Source organism: Panthera tigris, chromosome C1 (genome assembly GCF_018350195.1).
Source record: "Panthera tigris isolate Pti1 chromosome C1, P.tigris_Pti1_mat1.1, whole genome shotgun sequence".
In the NCBI taxonomy this organism is placed as follows: domain Eukaryota; kingdom Metazoa; phylum Chordata; class Mammalia; order Carnivora; family Felidae; genus Panthera; species Panthera tigris.
This window is the reverse complement of record NC_056667.1, coordinates 130,391,236-130,408,819: the sequence shown is the minus strand read 5'-3', so window position 1 is coordinate 130,408,819 and position 17,584 is coordinate 130,391,236. Positions and strand designations below refer to the sequence as shown.

General features: G+C 33.5%; 1 protein-coding gene across 1 annotated transcript in view; it reads left to right on the top strand.

Moving 5' to 3' along the window:
* Positions 1–17,584, top strand: part of LRP1B (LDL receptor related protein 1B) — a 1,866,249-nt gene that overhangs the window by 1,773,756 nt on the left and 74,909 nt on the right. Inside the window, exons 81-83 of the mRNA XM_042994392.1 lie at positions 1,647–1,820; positions 3,453–3,578; positions 8,568–8,732. Coding sequence (XP_042850326.1) covers positions 1,647–1,820; positions 3,453–3,578; positions 8,568–8,732 — 465 coding nt within the window. The remainder of the gene's footprint in view (positions 1–1,646; positions 1,821–3,452; positions 3,579–8,567; positions 8,733–17,584) is intronic.

Sequence of the window (17,584 nt, the reverse complement as noted above, 5' to 3'; positions counted from 1 at the left end):
TTGCTTCTCAGATTCAGAAAATACTCATTCTGTTCCTTCTGTAGATATTACATTCTGGGCAGAACACTTGAGTTAATCAACATTAGTGCCTCTGAACACAAGTTTTTATTTCAAATTGCAGTGACAGCAAGCAGAAATGAATTATTGTAGGGCACCTGGGTGCCTTAATCGTTAAGCCTCTGACTTTGACTCAGGTAATGATCTCACAGTTTGTATGTTCGAATCCCACATCAGGTGAGCTCGTGCCCCACTTTGGGTGAACTTGAGCCCAGGGGGAACTCCACTTCTTCTCTCTCTCTCTCTCTCTCTACCCCTTGTGGGAGTCTTTCTCTGTCTGCCCCTCGCTCACTTGCACCCTCTCTCTCAAAAAAGAATTAAAATAAAATGCCTTTTAAAAATGAATGATTGTATATAATAAAGCATCACTGTAACAATTATTGCATTCAAGAGAAAAGCAGTGTGTAAAAATAACTTACCTCTACCTCCAGTGAGTGCAGAATCTACCTGTGCTCTTCTTTTGTGGTACCCTTTCTTATTCCTGCCTCTGTGACTACCTCCTATATTTTATTCTTTTTTTTCTCCCACTTTCTTTGCCCGGCAATCTCAGTTCTTTCTGGTGAATTTAATTTCTTTCCCTTCTGGTTTATTTTTCCCTTATCCACCACAACTTCTTCTCTTATTTACCACAAATTGTTTATCATATGGACTTGAAGTTTTTATATGTATATATTACATATACTGAATATAGCTCTGCTTCTTGGTTTTTTTAACAAAAGCAGAGAAGTTGAAAGAAAAATAATTAAATTGAACTTTCATTGTGCCTTTGCCTAATGTGTGTTTTTTCTGTGATAGCCCTAGACAGACAAAAAAATTCCATATTACACCTGATTACAATAAAGTTGACCTTTACAGCTTAAGTACATTGAAGTAGCATATATAAGTTTTTAAAAAAGCATTTTATGTTTTACAGCCTCTAGATAATAATTAAAATATAAATGTCATTTTGCTTGTTATAAATTTCAGTATCAAAAGTTAGATTAATTCTTTTCATAAAACCTCTTAAAGTAACAGTTATTTCTTACAATGGGAAAAATGATGCCCTCTATTATTGTTAGCCACACTCGTCATGTGCACCATTGCTATTTGCCAGGTTCTTTTCTTGATCCCATTTCAAAACAACAATAGTAATGCCTTTTTCTCTTCTTTTCTTTTTGTCATTCAGGCAATCTAATTTGATCATTAAGTTGATCTAGAACACAAATTCAGAATTTTGTGAGCTTCCTAATTGTGTACAATGGATAAGGCTGGCCTGTAGCTTTTCTTTTGTCTGCAAACTGTACAGAGAGATGACTCTGCATATAGTAAGCCCCCAGCAAATGCTTTGTGGGGCTGCAGATGGTTAAAGTGATGATAGAAATGTTTTTTTTTTTTTATGTTGTGAGTGATGTGTTTAGTATCTCATATATTCGTACTGCAAAGAAATTAATTATGACAACTTTTCAGCTAATAGTAAAAACATTATAATTCTGAAATTTTTTTAAACCACAGTAATAAAATTTTCTACGTGATCTTAAATAAAATTGGTGTTAAGTCCAAGCATTTATTTACATTGCAACTTTTATAACTCTATCTTTTAAAAATTCTAGGCTTGTTACATCCACATAGGATTGATATCTTTGAAGATTATATATATGGAGCAGGACCTAAAAATGGTGTATTTCGAGTACAAAAATTTGGCCATGGTTCAGTAGAGTACCTAGCTTTAGATGTTGATAAAACGAAAGGTGTTTTGATATCTCATCGCTATAAACAGCTAGACTGTAAGTATATTTTATACTGTTTTTGATATTGGTGAATTTTTTTCCATATGACTCTCAGAAGACAGTATTTTAAAATATTTTAACTCTTTTAATGTCTTAATCCCAAGAGTTAAGTAACTTTAATTTTGAAGTCACTAAATGTTTTAAATCACTACAGTGAAGATATAAATGGTACAAAAGTTTATTTTGTGTTGGACTGTGTTTCCTTGAAATTAGAATTGACTTGGTTATTTAAAAGAAAAGTTTCCTTCTATTTTTCTAAAAGTCATAATAAAACCTGTGAGTCTATATATAAACCATGCAAGTAGTGAAATACATCATTAGCCATTTTGACTCTTGTTACTGATAACCAATAACAATCATAACATCAACATTCCATCTTTAAAATCATCCTAGGAGTACTGCTTTCAAGGGTTATATTTTCTCTGATTGTGACTTTTTTATTGTTACTTTCCCTCCTAGAAAGGAATAGGTAAATGGTTGATGTAATTATCTTGAAAGATATGTTCCAAACACAACTACCAAATATATTGAAGAACAAAGTAGAAAAAAAAAAGTGGCTGAAATAATGTCTTTATGTATGAGTTTACACTTCAAGAAACTGTGTAAGATTTGTTGATAATGTTTATGGCAAATAAAAAGATATTTACCTCATTCGGTACAATTATCTGGAAAGGCAACAATTGGTAATTATCTAAATCAGTTCTAGAAACAGATTAAAATAGTACATAGCCCCCTAAGAACTTTCTGAAATGCTATCCAAGGTTTTATTGCTTTTTACCTGTGATCTGACATATTTAGTTCCAAGGTGAATATGAGTACACTCTCTATCATTCTCTAGTTCTGTTTGATTCTTATTCATAGTCAAATATTACCACCTTCGTAAAAACTACATAAACAAATAAAACTCTGCCCTAAGTATAATAGGTGTTTGAGTAGTGGTTCTAACAGAGTGAAAGCCATTTTCATAGTCATTCTAACGACAGATCCTCTAAGGAGAGCTGTGGAGTAAGTTATGACTGCAGAAGATGCTAATTGGTGAGAAATTTAGACAAAAATAAATGTGGCAGACATTTACATGCACATAAGCTTCAACCTGATGTAAAGGAAACCATGTTAAATGTGGTGTTGAGGAAAAAAAAAAGTCATATCCTCTGTTTGTGTTTTGAACAAGTACATATGGGTTATAAGTCTTTGTAAGTACGAGGGGGAAGTTGTTTCTGTCTGTTCAGCAGTTCTGAAGCTATCTAAAATGAGTATTAGGTCCCTCAAGACTTCGGTTGGCTGGATTTGTTTTACGTAGACCCAAACTGTACTTCGGTATCTCAGAGCAACTCTTTTACCAAAAATACATCAGATGGAAGAGTGACAAAGCATATATTTGAATACTTTCTTCTCTCTTGGGAGAGAAGAAATGTAAATCAGGGTAAATTATGGATGGATGTTGGTTAACACTTTCTCTTTACGTATAAAGGAGAATGGTAACATTGAAAGGACATACACCGAAAAGCAATTTGACAGGATGTCTTTTCAACATTGCTACTGCATCCTTTCACCTTGTTAAATTTTACATTTTTGAAGCCTATTGTACTTATAGTTATTAATTTCTTTGTTTTCTTTTGTTTTAATCAGTACCCAATCCATGCTTGGACTTAGTGTGTGACTTCCTGTGTTTGCTGAATCCTTTTGGAGCCACCTGTGTGTGCCCAGAAGGAAAATACTTGATTAATGGTACTTGCAATGATGACAGCCTGTTAGGTAGGTAAACTTTATTATTCTGTAAATAATGAATTAATTTGTATGATAAATTTTCACAGCTATTGAAACTGAACAGAATTAGCTACTCAATCATCAGTATAGCTGCCTTCATATCATTGGTTCTGGAATGCCTATGTAAACTACTCTCTCTGATGATGACTTTCTATCAATTTATTCCTCATTTATTCACAGAGCTGCACGGAGCACTTGCTATACATTTAAGACTAGATTAAGAACTTTGAAGTCAAATGCCAAATCAAGATACTTTTATATAGCTCTTTTACCAGCGAGGATTATGATATTTCCCAGGATGCCATTTTGTTATTAGGTTAAACCCAGCCATTTTAAGATTTATTCATTCATCAGATTCATGGTGAACAACTTCCATGCACCAAACACTAATTTACAAACTGAGGATAAGAAATGAAGTTGTAGTCTCTTCCGTGTAAAATTTGATTCACAATACATACTACTAATAATACTAATAAATATTTTGAGGGCTTATGAGCAAAACATAACACTAATTTAGAAACTAAGGACTAATTTTGAAACAAAACTGACAAGATTTATTCAGTCTTAGAACTCATATTTTAGAAGCTACATTAACATTAAAGCAAACATTGTAAAAAGTGAAACATTATTTCAGATGCTTATAAGTAATAAAAAAGCAAAAAATCAAAAATAAAATAACAAAAATCAAAAACCAAAATAGTATTGAAGAGATGTCTCTCAGTTATCCAGGTAAACTGACGTTAAGTTCCCTCATAATCAAGACATTAACCATAATGGAAAACCAAATTGCTATTAAGTGAAAAGAAAATTAACACTCAGTATATTTTATGACACAGACAAAAATATAGGGCTCCAAAATCCCTTGAGGATCACAACATTTTCCACTGAGATACACTTAGGATCTCTTCATAGCAGGGTTTTCTACCTGCTATATTTTTCTCTGTTGGAACTCCTCATGTAAACACTGTGCCTTTGCCCTTAGTAAACATGTCTACACCCATATCATGTTCTCATTGTTGTCTCCTGGGAGTTACATACAATCGGAAGACTTTTACCTTTACGATACTGTAAGTGTCTAAAACTATCACAGCTCTTTCATTTAATATATATTCTTTAAGCATTGGATATGCAAAGCTGAAGAGGATGTAAAGGTGAAATGATGAATAGATAGATGTTTGCGTCAATTGAGATACATGGTACAGAAGAGACAGAGTTAAAACTACTGTGAGAATTCAGATGATCATCCAGTTAGAGAATCGATTACAGTTTTCTGTAGAATATGACCTTAGAACAAGGTCTGTAAAGACAGATGGGATTCAGATTAAGTGGGAATGAGGGATCAGAACATTAAGACAGAGGAACTGAAAAGTCACGAAAATAAGGCATGTAAAGAAAATAGTGAGTCATTTATTTTAGTTAGGGTGTAGCATGTGTGAAGTACTGTTGTGGGTGGCAAGGTTAGAACTTTCTTAACAGAGAGCTAATTGTAAGTCATGATTGGTATTTTGGATGAGTACTTTAGTGCCAGTTCTTGAAAAGGAAGCTGTCACTGGCACTAGAATGCACCCTTTCTTTTTATTGATTATCTTTCCAACCAGAGTAGCTGTGATCTCAACTGTGATGGTCAAGTAAGAGAATTACATGAACATTTTCAAATGTTATTAGGCACATTTTTCACTAGCTGCTCTGACATGGTCACGTAGGTAAACTATGTGTCGCCACATATTTCTCTTTAACCTCTCAGAAATAGATTTTTTTTTAAATATCAGTCTATCCTTGTGAGGAGATGTGCCACATTTTTACTAGTTCCACATACACTCTTAACCAATGATCTCACAGGTGCCCCCTATGTACTGTGTCTACCTGTATTAGAGACCCCTCAGAGAGAGATTAAGATTCTGCACAGAAGTATTCTACTAATGCCACCAATGTGACTTTTACATAGATTCAGATGTTATCAGTGTTGTTTTTATGGTCAAGTTGCCTATACTTTTTGCTGTTTTCCCTATATAACTCGACATTAATATCTCTTCTACATAACACTCCTTTTTTCTTCTTTGCTTAGTGTAAATAATTTATCTAATAATCCACGTTTATTTATCCAGTAAGCCAACAAATATACAGGAAGAGGTTGGCCTGGGGTAGATCTGAGGTCGAGCTTTGTTTTAGGCCAAGATCTATCACTTAACTAATTTATGTGACCCTGCCTTCCCTTAGTCTCCATTTCTCCTGTATAAATTAGATTAACAATAAATATTACTACTAGTTGTAGTAATAATAAATATTTTTAAGGTTTATGAGCAAAGCACAATGTAAGTATATGTATATTATTGTATTTAATTCCCCCGAGATCCCCAATGATAGTATTATCATTACCCCCTATTTTTATAGATTAGGAAACTAAAACATGGAGAGGCTCAGTTGATTGTCATCCCAAGGTGAACCTAGGCATTCTACACTCTTAACTGTCACACAGCACACCCCAGTGCCTCTATGTCACCTGTATTTTCCACGTCCAGAGTCACTGAAAATACTGGAAAGGACATATATAAACTGCCTAGTACCATGCTTTGCAAAAAGTAGGCACACAGCACTCTAAGATAAATCTATCATGAAGTAGGTAGGAAAATGAAGCAGGTTTTTCGCTATATTACATCACCAAATTTTATAGTTTTATGTTTAGAATGAGAAAGCATGTTTGTCTAACTATGCACTTATTCAAGATCTAAAACTTTTTAAGAAATTTCAGTTTTACTCTTTCAGATCTGATTGAAAGACATGATTCCAGGTACCTCCTAAAAGCTCATTTTGTAATTTAAAAGAAAATCTTACATTTTAAATAATCAGAGTGTTAAAAATATTCATATTGGCCTCTATGCATATGAGTCTTGGTAGCAGACAGCTTGGACCACCTCAGTTAAGAATATAAATAAGGAGATTTCAGAATTATTGATTGGTGTAGATAAATGCCAATTAATTTTTTCCTGACATTAACATTTGATACAGCCAAGTTTTCTGCTCCTTATAATTACTTGTCTTTCTCTAGCTGCTATTGTTAAATGATGAGACACTGAATATTTTTAATCTTCATGTAAGAAATTTGAAATTCAAATGCTACTCATTCTTGGAAAAGTATTCACCTGCTCTTTCCTATAGTTGATTATAATTGCTGGAGCTTGGCTTCTAGGGGTGATTTAGTTATTGGCAAAAGCAGCCTTCTTTTTCATTATAAAACTATTACAGTTAGGTTTTGAAACTCCACTTCTATTTCATCAAACAGTGTTATATTTTAAAATTTCTGTTGCCTACGAGGCCCATTGTAGAAATGCACTTGTCCTAACATGTAGAGATTTTGGCTTTTTTTTTTAATTTTTTAATGTTTATTTATTTTTGAGAGAGAGAGACAGAGTGTAAGCAGGGAAGGGGAAGAGAGAGAGAGGGAGACACAGAATCCGAAGTAGTCTGCAGCCTCTGAGCTGTCAGCACAGAGCCCAAAGTGGGGCTTGAACTCATGAACTGTGAGATCATGACCTGAGCTGAAATCGGATGCTTAATCGACTGAGCCACCCAGGCACCCCTAGATTTTGAATATCTATGTAGTTTACTTAGAACATTTACAGGTGAAAATGAACTCCCCACATAATAATCTTAACTGTGATCATAATGCCTTAAATATTTATCTTCACTGTTTACATTCACAGCTCCAATTAGGATCTTTTATGCTGAATGAATTAGAAATGTTTGGGTGAATTTTAAACTAAGAAAGCCTATAATTCCATTCTAGATCTTTCTTGAGAACTCAACCTCTATATTAAACTCTTTGCTTTACAATGAGGCAAGTCTCAGAATTGTCTAGTACAGCTGATAAATAGTCTCTATTGATGACAATGGATATGATATTTGAATCTTCTTTTTTTTTAATTTGAAGTCACTGAGGTTCTTTACGGTGCTTTTATGATTATTGCAGTGATACATTAAAGCTTCTACTATGTATGGGCCAATATATCTTGAATAAGGAATACAGGCTATTTTGATTTGACCTTACTTCACTATAAAAGAGGCATGACTCTAGTAGAAGACATATTCTAGAGCCGAATGCTTCTTACAGTATTCTCAATCATTTGTGTTCCATAGGGCATTATGGCCTGCCCTAAGTAAAGCAGTGTTTCTAATGGAGCAAGGCCATGTTAGCACACATAGAAAAATAACCTGAAAAATTATTCCAAACCAATTCTTATCATAAATCAGACTCATCATATTTTTAAAAATAATTTTGCAACCCAAGGAAATGACTATCCTTTCTTATCCTCAACCAAAATGTATTAAGTAGACAGACGGTGCCTAATCATTTTCCATATGGAAATTTTACATATGGAAATGTTTCTGACACTGTTTTATCAACCTCTTTTACCAAATCTAAGTGACTTTTAGTTTTAAGTTGTTTATACATAGTTAATAAGGATGTATATCAAAGAATATACTTTCATTTAAATGTTTTTCTAGACCACAAATTATATGTGTGTGTGTATATATATATATACATATGTATATATACTCTAAATTTATCCTACATATTTTAGTTTGTTTAAATATCAAATAGTCCTAAAAATAGGCCATGTTTGCTTATATCACAAAGAAAATGCATTGCTTATAAAATATTATATTTTTAGGAAGTTTCAGTTTGTTTTGTTAGAGTTTTAATAGATATAAGAAACGATTGATAATTCTTTACGCCTGAAGGATAACAGTTAATTCAATATTTGTATTCAACCTTCAACAGTGGTTAACATCTATTTCTCTGTTTTCAGATAGTGTTTATACTATTTTGTTTCTTCTACTTTTATAGTAGAGGTATTTATTTGGAGAATTTTATTTAAAAAAGTAGATCCTAATATTTAATTTTTATTTATTTAAATTGTCCTTACTCTACCATCCGTTGAATAGCATGCTAATTTGTACATTTCTTCTTACAACCAGATGATTCATGCAAACTGACTTGTGAAAATGGAGGAAGATGCCTTTTAAATGAGAAGGGTAATTTGAGGTGTCACTGTTGGCCTAGTTATTCAGGAGACAGATGTGAAGTCAATCACTGTAGCAACTACTGTCAAAATGGAGGAACTTGTATGCCATCAACACTGGGTAAATATGTGAATGTCACTGTATATTAAAATAATTTGCATTTTTCCTTATATGTGAAAAACATAAAGAAAATACTTAATGGTACAGATATAATTCCTGATGTCTTAATAAAGAATACATAAACACAAGTTAAATATAATTGTTAATTCACCACAATCAGTAGCGTTTGTTCTAAATTCATTAGTGAAGTTCTAGTCACAAAATTAGCAATGGTACTGATCATTATCACGTGTTGAGTGCCTGCCATGTATCAGGGCTCAGTGTTCATAGGTATTCTGATGCTGGCTTAGAATGATTAAGTAACACCAGTTTTATAAGCCTTATATGTTTGTCTCCAAAATCTGTTCTTCTTTATTTTAATTTTATTTAATTTTGATTTTTCAAGGTAGAGATTTTTTTTTTAATTTACTTAAATTCCAGTTAGTTAGCATTCAGGTGTACAATATAGTGATTCAACACTTCCATATAACACATGGTGCTCATCTCAACAAGTGCCCTCCTTAATCCCCATGCCTATTCCACCTTCCATTCACCTCCCCTCTGGTAACCATCAGTTTGTCCTTTATAGATAATAGCTTTTTCTTGATTTACCTCTCCCTCTTCCCCCCCCCCCTTTGCTCCTTTGTTTTGTTTCTTAAATTCTACATATGAGTGAACTCATACGGTATTTATCTTTCTTGGACTGACTTCTTTCACTTAGCATAGTACTCTCTACCTCCACCCATGTTGTTGCAAATGGCAAAATTTCATTCTTTTTGTGGCTGAGTAATATTTCATTGTGTGTGTATATTACATCTTCTTTATCCATTCATCAGTCGATGGGCATTTGGGCTGTTTTCATAATTTGCCTAGTGTAGATAATACTCCTATTGTAGATAATACTGTAGATAATATTGTAGATAATACATTGGGGTGCATGTATCCCTTTGAATTAGTAATTTTCTATTCTTTGGGGAAATATCCAGTAGTGCAATTGCTGTATTGTAGGGTAGTTCTATATTCAACTTTTTGAGAAACTGTTTTCCAGAGTGGCTGCACCAGTTTACATTCTCACCAACAGTGCAAGAGGGTTACCCTTTCTCCACATCCTCACCAACACCTTTGTATTTTGTGTTATTGATTTTAGCCATTCTGACAGGTGTAAGGTAATATCTCATTGTAATTTTGATTTGTATTTTCCGGATGATCAGTGATGTTGAGCATGCTTTCATGTGTCTGTTGTCCATCTTGATGTCTTATTTGGAAGAATGTGTTCTGCCCATTTTTTAGTTGGATTATTCATTTTTTGGATATGGAAGGTTTTTTTTCTTAATGTTTATTTATTTATTGTGAGAGAGAGTGAGAGGAAGCAGTAGAGGGACAGATAGAGGGAGAGAAAGAATCCCCAGCAGGCTTCACATTTTCAATGCAGAGCCCGACATGGGGCTTGAACTCACAAACTGAGATCATGACCTGAGTCAAAATCTAGAGTCAGATACTTAACTGACTGAGCCACCCAGGCACCCCTGGATGTTGAGTTTCAATAAGTTCTTTATAGGTTTTGGATACTAACCTTTCTCAGATATGTCATTTGCAAATATCTTCTTCTATTCTGTAGGTTTCCTTTCAGTTTTGTTGATTGTTTCCTTCATATGCAGAAGCTTTTCTATTTTGATGAAATCTCAACAGTTTATCTTTGCTTTTGTTTCCCTGCCCTCAGGACACATATCTAGAAAGAAATTTCTGTGGCTGATAACAAATAGAGTACTGCTTGTGTTCTTCTCTAGGATTTTTATGTTTCATGTCTCACTTTTAGATCTTTAATCCATTTTGAATTTACTTTTGTGTATGGTATAAGAAAATGGTCCAGTTTCATTCTTTTACATGTTCTTTTTTAATTAAACAGTTTGCCTAATTCTAAACATCATTTGCTTTCGAAAATTAAATTAGGGGGACCTGGTTGGCTCAGTCAGTTAAGCGTCTGACTCTTGGTTTTGGCTCAGACCATAATCTCATGGTCCATGGGTTTGAGCCCTGCATCGGGCCCTGTGCTGACAGTGTGGGGCCTGCTTGGGATTCTCTCTTTCCTCTCTCTCTCTCTCTCTCTGCCCCTAGTCCACTCACAAGCTCTCTCTCCCAAAATAAATAAATTTAAAAAATTAAGTTAAATTAGGTTAAATTAAAAAATTAAATATCAATATACTGTATCATTACACCTGATAGCATCATAATTCCTATCTCAAATTATAACTACTTTGTTGGTATTGTAATACAGTGTATAATATGCTTTGAAAATATCAGGTTACTACATGTTAAGATATACTTGAAATTCTTATTAAACTACGCAATAGCTGTGTTTGCAAAAAGGATTTTCTACAGTGCATAAGTGAACATTAAAACATATTTTTCTACTTAGTTCTATTATATTTAAAACATGTTCCCATGGGAAAAAATTAACCCCAATGCATAATAAAAATATAATTTGTAAATTCCAAAAATCAGTCTAAAAGACAGTATGCAACTATTAGAGTGCAATTTATGCACATTTAATTCTACTACAATAAATGCAAATTTAGTCAAATGGAAAATTAATCCATATGATCTTCACATCCCCTACACAGTTAATTTCTGTCTTACTGGGAATTCTCACTGCTTCTATTGCATATTTTATTTTTTGAAGTATTTAGCATAATGCTAACTGAAAAGAGCCACATGAAGAAGCATTTTCAGTGGAGTTCAGAGGAACCAAACTGTTTCTGATTTGCATCCTAATAGTAAAAGCATTACTATTTCTTTAAATTTGCCTTTATGTCTACAAATATTTTTAACTTATGACTAATTGATAATTAAGGTATTCTAACTACTTAATAGAATTCTGAAAAAAAATTCAGCAAGTTGATTGAAATAAAAAGGCACCAGATCTTACTACATATTTTCACTCTGCCTAGGAGAAGCTACTCCTTATGGTAGAGTATATTCCATTGTTGTGGGAGAAACTGTAGTACTGGGACCATCATTGAATATGCAAATGAAAATTGAATTAATGTGAAGTAAAAGGATATTAGGACACTGTAATTGTATTTTTGTAACACAGATACCATTTTCTTTAGGGAAGAAGCTTTTCTTTTACAAATGAGTTGTATAAAGATTTTATAATTTGTTAATTTTCTCATTAAGATAATAAAAATTACTGGGTTACAACCAGATGATTTTCTTATATTTATCTTTAGAAATATTTAAGCCAAAAAGAGTTTGATACTCCAGACTATGAATATCTACTCAACCAGCAATGGATCCACAAGGACAAATCTCTATTGATTTTGCTGTCCTGTTAATGGATCCCGAACTACATGTGGATACAGCACAACTTTTAGTGTTTGATTCAAATCATTTGTCCAGATCTTGCTGTATTCTTAGTACATGTATTTTATCTTTGCACCCAGATAGAGTATTAGATCTTGATTTACATAGATAACATGTTCAAAAAAATTATTTTTCAAATTAGTTATATAAATGAGTCCTTATATGAATTCAGCTTGAGATATGGCCATGAAGTTTATTGTCTTATAGCATCTAATTATTTATAATAATATCATATCCAAATAAGTCATCTACAAAGCATTTTTTACTTTTAAAAATATGGGTTTATAAAAACATTGTTTACTATTATAGACTGTAGAACCTCATTATCTCCACACAAATGTTAATTTGTTAAATAAATCCCAGTGGGCAATTCATGGATTTATTCATTGTTGGTTTACTTACAGTTAAGCCTTTTGGCAAATTCCTATGTGGACACTATATGACTAGGGTTTGGGGCAGCTTTAATTAAAATGTATAAGTTTATGACAGTTGTATAGAACTATAATAATTGAACAAAGGAAATGTCACCAGTTAATTAAAAGCACGCATCTGAGAGGCATAATTAAAATTTTGCATCTAGGAACGAGTTTTTCCTCATTCCTTAAGTTGTTTTTTTTTGAAAGAGAGAAAGCTAAAAATAAAATATATGAACTATATTCATATAGAAAAGTACTATAAAATGAAATCATTTGACATTGATTATATCAGCAAGGGTGCATGTAGCTCATTTCTATGACCTCATAGGAGGAAATTAAGATAAAGTTTGCCTTGAGCAAAATAATGGAAATGAGAGTAAAGAATTGAATTTTTCAATCATTCTATTATAGAAAATAAAGAATAATTTAAGAATGTTTCTCATCATGGATATAATGAGGGTATTTATGTCATTAAATATATTTATATATTTACAATTAATCTTCACTTTTATAAATATTTATAATCTAAGGTATGTTGATGCTGTTTGGTATTTTCCTTACTCTTATAAGTCTATTATTTAAAATTTCAGTGTTCATATCAAAATGAATCAAGGTTTTCTACACAGCTGATTTAGAGTAATAGAGCAAGAGAGTTTGTAAATTTGGGGCAATATAGCCAAATATTCCCACTCATACAGTTTGGAGTTATGCAGAGGGGAAAGCAGTTTTTAATTTGGGAAGTTTGAAAATACATAAAAGCAGGACTGGCTAGGCAAAGGAGTGACAATACAATTTTCTATAGTAGATAATATTTGTAATGAATATCTTAAATGAATATGAAAAGAAGAAGCAAAAACTCTGCTTGAGCCTTCTCTGTAACCACATCTGTGGACTTGGGCAATGAATGATTTTGTCCCCACAACTGAAACAGGAGTAAAGAGGAGTAAGGAAAGGCAGTGGGGGGTGGGGCGGGGGCAGATTCTTCTCACTATGTCTTCCTGCAACAGGCAGGGACTTTATAATTGTAAGCAAGTAGACGGTGAGACTTTCCTTTCTCATTCATTTAGGCTCTTTGTGTTCAGGACACTGCCCCCAATATGAAGATAGCATAGATGATGGCACTGCCATCAAATATTGGCTGCCCTAAAAGTGTTGTCTCCAAGTGTTCTCTCTCCCAGTTAAGCTAGGAACTTTTGGATACCCTGAAAACATCATGGGAGTAGTGACAAAACATGAACACTGATGTGTCTCAAGTCACATCTGTACCTAGGACATGGAGTACACAACCACCTAATTAACATCATGATAAAGGGTACGCATGCCCACCTTTAACTGCCCATCTTTGTTTTTCTTTCACTTTTACTCATATGAGAGCAAGTTTTCATTTAAATTAAGCTTGATGTCCTAGCTTCCTCAACATAAATATTGTTTATATTTAGAGAATGCTGAGAGCTGGATATTTGGTCCTACTTGCTTTTTTAAGAATCCAAGAGAATATTAAGTTGAAAATGTAAAATCGAAAACATAAAATAGTGCATATAATGTTAACAAATATGTGACATAGAAAGACATAGCTATGATAAATCAAGTAGGAAAAAAAAAACAGAAAGCATAATGAGCAAATGACAGAAGACAAGTCTCACACATACACGCAAACATAGAAAAAAGGAAGATAAGAGGAAAAAGAGGGAGGAGGAGTTTGGAGAGGACAAAGCACAGGAGCCCAGTCGCACACACATGAAACCAGCATCCTCAAATCACTCTAAGAAGAAAATGTTCAGGGTAAAAATCTTGATGCAGGTAATTTGAAAACACTCATCAAGGGTTTTAAAATTTTTCTGTGTTCTTTAATTAACTAATGTCAGTTTTATAAACATATCCCAAGGATTATATAATGATAAAAAACAAAATATTTAGAAGTGAAGATGTTCAATATACTGTTATTTATAATGTAAAATTAGAGATAGAAACCTGAGTTCAAATAGTATGTAAAACATACCTAAAAGATGAATGTTATATGATAAATAAAACCAGAATTGTGGAATATATAATAATATAGGAAAATATTCATATTGTACTGTATTGTATTTTTATTGAAGCATGGTTGGCACACAGTGTTACATTAATTTAATGTGTACAACTGAGTGATTTGGCAACTCTATACGTTATGCTAAGCTCGTCACAAGTGTAGCTACCATCTGTTACCATACAGTGCTATTAAGGTATCATTGACCATATTCCCAGTGCTGGTACCTTTCATCCTCATGACTTATTCATTCCATAACTGGTAGCCCGTACCTCCCACTCCCCTGCACCCATTTTGCCCATTCCCTAACCCCTCCCCTGTGGCAACCACCAGTTTGTTCTATGGGTCATCTCTTTATATATGTTTGTTTGGGTTTTTAGATTCCATATATAAGTGGGATCATATGGAATTTTTCTTTCTCTATCTGAATTATTTCACTTAGCATAGTACCCTTTGGGTCCATCCATGTCATCACAGTGGCAAGATCTCATTCTTTTTCATGGCTGAATAATCTTCCATTGTACATACATATCATATGTATCCTATTTTTATTTATCTATCCACAGACACTTAGATTACTTCCATATATGGGCTAGTATAAATAATGCTGCATCACTAATCATCAGGTAAATGCAAATCAAAACCACAATGAGATACCACCTCACACCAGTCAGAATAGCTAGTACCAAAAAAAAACAAGAAATAACAAATGTTAGCAAGGGTATGGAGAAAAGGGAACCCTCATGCACTGTTGGTAGGAATGAAAATTAGTGTAACCACTATAGAAAATGGTATTTTGAGGTTCCTCAAAAATTAAAAATAGAAACATCATAAGATCCAGTAATTCACATTGCATTTTGAAGTTAAAAAGGACAAGAAGTGGCTATATGAGTCCAAAATGGAAAAAATGCATACATAAAGTGTCTATATAAGGAAATAGATCCTTCTCTGTATGTATCTATTTTCTAAGTTCCCCAAGTAACATGCATTGCTGTTAGAAAGTAATAAAGTAATAATTATTATTATTGCTGATCACGGTAATTAATATATATTAGACTGCTTATGAGTGGCGGGTGCTGTTCTCAGTCCTTGCACCTTCTCAAAAAACCTGTGAGAGACTGAAAGTAAGATTCTCTCTAATTCTGCTGCTGACTGTATGAAGCACAGTTACTGGTTCATTTGGACTACATGGTGGGAGCAGTACTAAGCTATTCAGTCTTATGACTTTCTAAGCTAATCTCGGATGGTTTGAGTTGGCTTCCTTCTATTCACAGAAAGGACAAAAATATTTCAGTTTCATTTTCACAAAGCTGGCTGAAAACGAACTTTCCAGAGGTATAAATAGATTGTGACCTATAATTTGAAACATGTCAGAATATATTAAGTAGTACTGGGAGGGCGCTAAGTAAAGTCCACAGTTTTTCCTTTTCTTTTTCAGGTTTGGTGAATAGTTCTCTGTAATCTTTATGATGCTTAAGACAACTCGACAGCTATAGTCAACTTACTAAAATTATGTATAAATGGGCACTCACTTTCAGTGCAGGAAAACATTAAATAAAGTGGAAAAGTAGAATGTCAAATCTCTTTATCAAAAAGAGTAGCAATTTTTTAAAGCATTCAAAACTTTTATTGAATCTAAGTCAGAAGTGAAGACAGATTTCACAAAGCAGAGTAGTCTTGGGGGTAAGAGGTCAGGAGAAGAACTTTCTGATAGCAATCTAGTATCCAACTAAATAATGCTGTAGTGACTTATTTCCCAACTTACTATTTTTATCCTATATAAAAGAACAAGAATGTGGGTTTTGTTCAAATACTAAAGATGTTGTGAGTAAAGAGCATGTAACTTTTAATTTTTTTTAATGTTTATTTATTTATTTTGAGAGACAGGGAGAGAGAGAGAGAGAGAAAATGAGTAGGGGAGAGGCAAGGAGAGAGGGGGAGAGAGGATCCCAAGCAGGCTCCACACTCAGCACAGAGCCTGACTCAGGGCTCAGTCTCACAAGTGTGAGATCATGACCTAAGCTGAAATCAAGAGTCAGATGCTTAACCGATTGAGCCACCCAGGTACCCCAAGAGTATGTAACTTTTAGAGAGTATTTTCATAGAATATTAAATGTAAACATTTGTAAATACGTTCTGCAGTTTAAATGTCAATTAAATGCTATTACTTAAACTCAATGTGTTTATCAGACTATTTGAACTAAACAGTGACTGTATACATAGAAGACCAGTAGGTAGAAAACATTACAACCAGGGATAAAAATTTACAAGCACCAGACTTACTCAACCAGTACCAAATCAAACAGTATAAGAGGCAAGGTTCACACTGACAAATGAGTATGAATTCAAATAAATTGCTTAGAAAGAGAACTGACTAGTGATGCTCACTAGCAGGTATCTACCTCTCAGAAATAATAAACGCTGTCACTGTCTCATAGGAAGCTCACATGTAATTACTTTTGCTAGCATTTCTTCATGGTAATCAACCACACATTTTCAAGCATTATGTGTATATGAAAAAAAAGGGTAATGATTTATTTGTCCAATATTGAGCAGAGAAGTAATTTTGCCTGCTTAAAGTCATACAATATTGATTAAATTGCACTGATGAGTGGCATCTTTATAATCCGCTTAAAAACCGTTTATTAAATAAATCTAGCTTTTAAAGACAGACACCAGTATTACATCATGTTACTGAAAAATGCCAACAGATCACCTTTTTTTTAATGTTTATTCATTTTTGAGAAACAGAGAGAGACAGACTGTGAGCGGGGCAATGGGCAAAGAGAGAGGGAGACACAGAATCCAAAGTAGGCTCCAGGATCTGAGCAGTCAGCCCAGAGCCCGATGCAGGACTCGAACTCATGAACCGCGAGATCATGACCTGAGCTGAAGTCAGGAGCTTAACCGACTGAGCAACCCAGGTGCCCCCAACAGATCACCTTTATGATATTCAGATACAAATATATGCTTTTGAGCATCTTTATTGATATTTATTCATATATTATTTGACTCAAAGCTACACAGCAAATTTTACTCTAAAGTTATTAGCAATCAAATAGCGATTT